The sequence below is a fragment of the Silene latifolia genome, chromosome 11, assembly GCF_048544455.1.
Source record: "Silene latifolia isolate original U9 population chromosome 11, ASM4854445v1, whole genome shotgun sequence".
NCBI lineage: Eukaryota > Viridiplantae > Streptophyta > Magnoliopsida > Caryophyllales > Caryophyllaceae > Silene > Silene latifolia.
The window spans coordinates 14,842,605-14,849,718 of record NC_133536.1 but is presented as its reverse complement, the minus strand read 5'-3'; the positions used below and the strand labels follow the sequence as shown (position 1 = coordinate 14,849,718).

The window sequence follows — 7,114 nt, the reverse complement described above, 5'->3', positions numbered from 1 at the left end:
ATTGAATTAGGATAAGATCAAGGAATAAAAGACAAAATAACAGCTAATAATGCATTGGTAATTATCTCAATATCCCAACGGATTAATTAATTTGTTGTACTTCAGGTGGGATGCCCATGTGCTCCTCTGTCCTCATTGTATGAGCTGTAATATTCCTTGTACTACCAGGTGCATCAATACCCTCCCCTTCAAATGATCCTTGACCCCAAGGATCAAAGCTTGGATATCTTCGTTGAAGATCATAAAGGAACTCCCATGTTGCATCCTCTATAGAAGAGTCTGACCACTTGACTAGGACTTTTGTTGCTTGTATCCTGCCTCTTTTCACTGACTTCTTGGCCATGATTAACTCGGGAGTTTTGGGTTGGGGCTGTAGTTCAGGGAAATCACTTGGCATGGGAGGGACTTCGTAACATTTCTTCAGTAGGGACACATGGAATGTGTGATGAACCTTGGCCGTTGGGGGAAGTTCTAACGTGTATGCCACTGGACCTATTCTTTTGAGGATTTTATAGGGTCCATAGTACCTCTTGGAAAGCTTATAATTTCCTCTCCCTGTCACAGAATGCTGCCTATAAGGTTGTAACTTAAGGTATACCATGTCACCGGGCTGAAATTCCCTCTCACTTCTCTTCTTATCAGCATTTTGCTTCATTCTGTTTCTGGCTCTAGACAAGTGAAGCTTGATCCTGTCAAGAGATTCCTCCCTCGCTATTAGTGTCCTATCTACCGCCTCAACCTTACTTTCACCGGGAAGGTAGGGCAGGTGGACAGGAGGTGGTTGCCCGTATAGAACTTCAAAGGGAGAGGCTTGTAAGGAGCTATGATATGAGGTGTTATACCAGAATTCAGCAGAGGGTAACCATTTACACCAGTCAGTGGGTGTTTCATTGCAGAAACATCTAAGATAGGTTTCCAAACACCTATTCAACACCTCTGTCTGACCATCACTTTGAGGGTGGTATGCTGATGATAAGTTCAGGTTCACCCCATGAACATTAAACAATTCTTGCCAAAAGTTACTGAGAAATATGGAATCTCTGTCAGAAACTATACTGACTGGCATGCCATGAAGCTTGTAGACATTATCAAAATAGGCTTGTGCTACTTCAGCAGCGGTATAAGGGTGTCTCAAGGGCATGAAGTGCGCTGACTTGCTCAGCCTATCAATCACCACAAAGATGGAATCCATTCCCATAGACTTGGGGAGACCATCAATAAAATCCATACTAATTTCTGACCAAATGGAAGCTGGTATTGGCAATGGCTGAAGTTGCCCTGGGTAGGCAGCTGCATCATATTTACACTGTTGGCAAATAGAGCATTTGTGAATATATTCTTGAATCTGCTTCTTCATGCCCTTCCAATAAAATTTTTGTTTGAGTCTTTGATATGTAGCCTCTACTCCGGAATGACCAGCTTGTAAGGTGTCATGCATCAAGGAAATTATGGTGGACTGTAAATTATCCACATTCCCCACCACTAGTTTCCCTTTCCTTTTGAGCTGATCACCCACCCAACTGTAATTCTTGTGAGATTGCGGATCTTTGGCCAAGTCCCTTATCATGTCACTCAAATTTTTATCCTCTTTCCATCCCCTTTGCAGTTGAGAGTACAGATCGGTACTGATAGAACTGATAAACATTTGGTACAACTCTGAACTCTGCACCCTAGAAAGAGCGTCTGCTGCCACATTTTCTTTCCCCTTCTTGTACAGAATTTCATAATCATATCCAAGTAATCTAGCCAACCATTTTTGCTGTAAAGGATTATTCATTCTCTGCTCCAGGAGAAATTTCAAGCTTTGATGGTCAGTTTTGATAACAAACCTCCTGCTTACCAAGTACTGACTCCACTTGGTTACAGCATGGATGATGGCCAGCAGCTCCCTTTCATAGATGGACATGGCTTGGTGTTTTAAGGACAGTGACTTACTTATATATGCTATGGGGTGTCCTTCCTGCATAAGGACTGCTCCAATTCCACCCCCCGAGGCATCAGTTTCAATTGTAAATGTTTTGCTCAAGTCGGGAAGGGCCAGAACAGGGGCAGTGGTCATGGCCTTCTTAAGATTTGCAAATGCTTGCGCAGCCTCAAGATTCCAACCAAAAGAATTCTTTCTTAGAAGGTTAGTAAGAGGCTTACTGATAACTCCATAGCCTTGTATAAACCTTCTATAGTATCCAGTCAAACCCAAAAACCCCCTTAGCTGCTTGATGTTTTTGGGCGTGGGCCATTGAGCCACTGCTGCCACCTTTGAGGGTTCAGTAGCCACCCCTTGCCTTGAGATGATATGCCCTAGATATTCCAGCTGGATTGCTCCAAAAGAACATTTGTTAGGCTTGGCATAAAGAGTGTTTGCCCTCATGACTTGCAAAACCTGTTGTAGATGATCTAGATGTAACTCCCAACTAGGACTATAAATTAGAATATCATCAAAAAAAACCAGGACAAATTTTCTGAGAAAGGGTTGGAACACTTGATTCATGAGACTTTGAAAGGTTGAAGGGGCGTTGGTCAACCCAAAGGGCATGACCAGGTATTCATAGTGACCATTATGAGTCCTAAAACCAGTTTTATAGATATCACTTGGCTCCATTCTTATTTGGTGAAAGCCTGATCTCAAATCAATTTTTGTGAAAAATTGAGATCCATGTAATTCATCTAATAACTCTTCAATCAAGGGAATAGGAAATTTATCCTTTATGGTTTGCTTGTTCAGCTCCCTATAGTCAACACACAACCTCCATGATCCATCTTTTTTCTTGACAAGAACAACCGAGAGGAGGCATGGATGGATTTGGTACTATGCCTGATTACTCCGTTTTCCATCAGCTCTTGGGTCATTGCCTCAATTGCATCTTTTTGCAGCATTGGGTATCTATATGGCCTGATGTTAACAGGTTCAGCTCCTGTTGCTAAGTTAATGTGATGATTATGCCCCTCTCTTAATGGAGGTAGTCCCTTAGGCTCCTCGAAGACATCAGGGAACTGATTGATGAGCTGTTGGACTTCTTCCTGTAATCCTTCCCCAGTGGTTGCCTGAATTGCAAAGAATTCTGCCCCTGAGTTTGGAATAGGGTGTAACATAGCCAACTGAGCCCCGTTCTCCAAAGTTTTTTCCATGTTCTTAAGGGTTTTTACCTTAGTGACAGGGGTTTGAGTCCCCTTGAGAACATGATGCTTTCCTTCGAAATTGAACTTCATGGTGAGCAGCTTAAAGTCCCAGGTAATAGGCCCAAGAGTTTCTAACCATTGAATGCCTAGGACAGCATCACAGCTTCCTAAGGGCAGTGCAAAGAAATCGGCAGAGAAATCTGTGTTTCTTATCCTCCACTTAAGCCCTTTAATCATCTGGGAACATGCTAGTCTACCCCCATTAGCCACAGAAATATTGAATGGAGTGATCGTCTGCAAGTTTAACCCCAATTTGCTAGCCACCCCAGCATCTATAAAGTTGTGAGAGCTCCCACTGTCTATTAGAATGCTTAGGGTTTTTTTACCAACTTGGCCAGGTATCCTCATGGTTTGGCACTGTTGTTGTCCAGCCAAGGCATAGATAGAGATCAAAGCCACCTCTCCTAGCTCAGGCTCAAGCTTCTCCCCCTCCTCCTTATCACTCTCACCCTCCTCCTCTTGTTCTTCTTGTTCAATAGAAAATAATTGCCTTTTCCTGTTTTTACAAACATGTAAGGGTGTGTACTTCTCATCACAGTAGAAACACAACCCTTTTGCTCTTTTCTCCTCAACTTCTGAATCCGCAGGTTTGAGTTTGGAAGGGTAGGTAAAGGTGGGGGCTGATTTGGTCGGTGGGGAATTTTTTGTGGGAAACTGTTTTACAGTGGAGGGAAAAAATGGTTTACTGTGTGTGGGAGATGAATAGGAAGTGTTTCTGTTGGTTTTTGGGTTGAGTTTAAGGGCAGTCTCCTGAAGCTTAGCCAGACCGTAAGCATCTTGGATGGTTTTTGGTTTGAGCATTTTAACCATTACAGAGATATTGTCATTCAGCCCTTCTATGAAACAACTCAAAGCATAAGCAGGTAAAAGGTTAAGTTTGCTGATTAGCGCATCAAATTTGTCATGATAGGCATGTACTGTCTCAGTCTGCTTAAGGTTTAGTAGATCAGCCATGGGGTCGTCATGGGTGTTCCCAAACCTAGCAAAGATGGCTACTTTATACTCATCCCACCCCAATGGTACTATAGAGGTTCTGTTCTTTGTGTAAGCCTGGTGCCAAGCTAGAGCTTTAGATTCTAAATGCATAGACACATACGTGACCTTTTGAATTGCATCCACATCAGTAACAGAAAAAAACTGATCACATTTAAATAACCATCCCTCAATATCATCCCCATTAAACACAGGAAATTTGATTGTAGGAGATCTAATAAGGTTATTGGAAGAATTACCATTAGTGAGCCCCTGGTTTGCTAGATTTGCCAAGCTTTGGGTGATAGTTTCCATCTGAGCCTTTAGTTGTTGCACATCACTTTTAAGTTCAGCATCTCCCATGGTGTAGATTCTTGCTACTGGTTTATTTTTTGTGATTTTTGGTTTTGTTGTATAAAGGAGAAAAGAGGAATTAAATATTCTTGTGTTTTTCTTAGGATTTTTTCTTAAATTTTCTCTAATTTTTTAAGTTTATAGTTTCCACAGGTCGGGAGGAACGTTGCTCTGATAACCAAATGGTATGACTTGCACGGAAATAAAGGAAGATTTGATAAAATAGGGATAAATGCAGCTGTTCAATTAATATTGATAGGCTACAAAATGTAGAACTGTTGTGATGGAAATCACCTAGGTTCCAAAAGCTGATAATTCAGAGAGATTAATTATAAAACTTAGCATAAGCAAACTACTAATTCTCTTCCCTATTTATAAGCCAATGCCTTGGGAGACAAGCATTGAATTAGGATAAGATCAGGGAATAAAAGACAAAATAACAGCTAATAATGCATTGCTAATTATCTCAATATCCCAACGGATTAATTAATTTGTTGTACTTCAGGTGGGATGCCCATGTGCTCCTCTGTCCTCATTGTATGAGCTGTAATATTCCTTGTACTACCAGGTGCATCACATGGCTTCATTCATTTGTTTCGCAACGTCCTTGAGTTGTTTGCTACTTTCTTCGACGAGATGACGTAAGAACCCCATGGTATAGATGAAGATTGATGGTGATTAAAGGTGAAAGATTGGTGATTAGATTATGTGATGAGAAAATTGTTCTAGTTCGTCTCAAAGCTTGACCATTATATAGGATGTGATGAGAAAATGTGCATGTGTGCAACTTTTCAAATTGGCTTTTTTTAATAGTTGACGTTCGAAGTCTACGCTTTTTTTGAGTGGCCTCCATGTTATGTTCACGGCAACAAGACCATTTTTCACATTTTTTTTTAAACGGCGAATTCACACAAATTTTCCACTTTTCTTATTTGTCTACCATTTATGGTTAATATACATGTAACCTCACGTTCTTTCTCCTATTTTCATTTTTTTTTCCTTCACATATTACCACTCTACTAAATATTGGTTCAAAACGAATGTGGGAGATCATATATGGGGTGTTTGGTAAACGGCGGATTGGAAAAATTTCAGCATATTCAAGGCTTTTAGCATGTTTGACTCATCAATCTACTATTTTGAGTGTTTGATAAATGACATATTGAAAGAGTAGATTGAAGCTCAATCTACTGTTTTCCAATATGCTGCTCTGCCAGCATATTCACATTAGTGTATTGTGAAATATGAATCCGTCAACAATCTACACATAGATACAACAATTTATTAACCAAAATCTGCTAATTACTAAACATTTCTACTAAATCTGCTAATTGAAATTAGGGATGACAGTCCCACCCTTACCATGTGGATATCCATCCACCTGAAATTAAATGGATGGGATATGGATGACGATTTTTTTTCAAATTTAGAGTAGGATATGGATATGGGTGAATTTAGGGTGGGATATGGATTATCGTCTCTCACCCGCTTAACCACCCTGTGGATATCCGAAATTAATATTTATAATTAATTTTTTATTAAGTTAATAATTATTTAGGTCATTAATGATTTCCTTTCAAAAGTATATTTTTTTTATCAGAAATTTTACTTAGTTTTAATATCATACTAGTTGGAATGCCCGTGCGTTGCAACGGGGTAATTAACTTATTTATAATGCAAAAAAAAAACGCGTTATAAGGGTTTAATGTTTACATTCTATGTCTAATGATTTGTTTACATATTATTAAAATATCTCTTTCAAAAAAATAAAAGATTAATATATACGTGGGTTAACTCTTATTTATCATATGCTAATCTTTCGATGTGGGACAAGTCTACTATTTATAAGTAATATACTCACCAAACTTGGATTTTTTTCTGATGTGGGACAATTCTACTATTTATACGTAATATATATTCATCAAACCTGCATTGTTTTTCAATGTGGGACAAATAACATACTCAAAATTACACCATCTTTTTTTGCACTTAGTTCGACATCCAACGAAATCTCGAATACCGAATACAGACAATTGCTACTCATTATATCTAATAGTTATATTTAAATTTAATAATATGATCAAGTATTCTCCATTAATATTTGTACGTTTTTTTTCTTTAAAAAAAAATTAACATAATTGAGATACGGAAATTTCCCGTGGTACCCCTTAATTTTGTCAGATTTTCCATGTTACCCCTGCATTTAAGAATATGCCTATGGTACCCATGAGGTTCCATTTTTTTGCCCATGGTACCCCTAATGTAAAGGCTGTTAAATGGACGTTAAGTTTGATGGCGTGACAATAAAATAACAATTAAAAAATAATACCCCCTTTATTGTTTTATTTGTACGGATATCTCTCTCTTTTAAATGAAAATTTAAGTAACTATATCATTATAATATTGGAAATTTATCATGTTAACCTTGAACTTTGATAGATTACACATGGTACCATGGACGTTTGTTTTCTATTTTTTTTTTTCATAATTAAAATATGTGCAAATGATAGGAACCTATACTCTAATGATAGAATATTTTTTAACACAATTCTAATTATATTATTTAAACGTAGTATATTTACCACACCTATATTATTTTTCAATATGAGAC

At 38.4% G+C, this 7,114-nt stretch overlaps 1 protein-coding gene across 1 annotated transcript; it reads right to left on the bottom strand.

Annotated features, from left to right (window-relative positions):
- Positions 1-2,718: 2,718 nt before the first annotated feature.
- Positions 2,719-4,512, bottom strand: LOC141612975 (uncharacterized). Its single transcript, XM_074431721.1, has one exon. It carries the CDS (start codon positions 4,510-4,512, stop codon positions 2,719-2,721), a length of 1,794 nt encoding a protein of 597 aa, XP_074287822.1.
- Between the last annotated feature and the right edge of the window lie 2,602 nt (positions 4,513-7,114).

What these genes read in the sequence shown, in the direction of transcription:
- LOC141612975 (XM_074431721.1), bottom strand. Translation starts at nt 4,512, where the DNA reads ATGGGAGATGCTGAACTTAAAAGTGATGTGCAACAACTAAAGGCTCAG.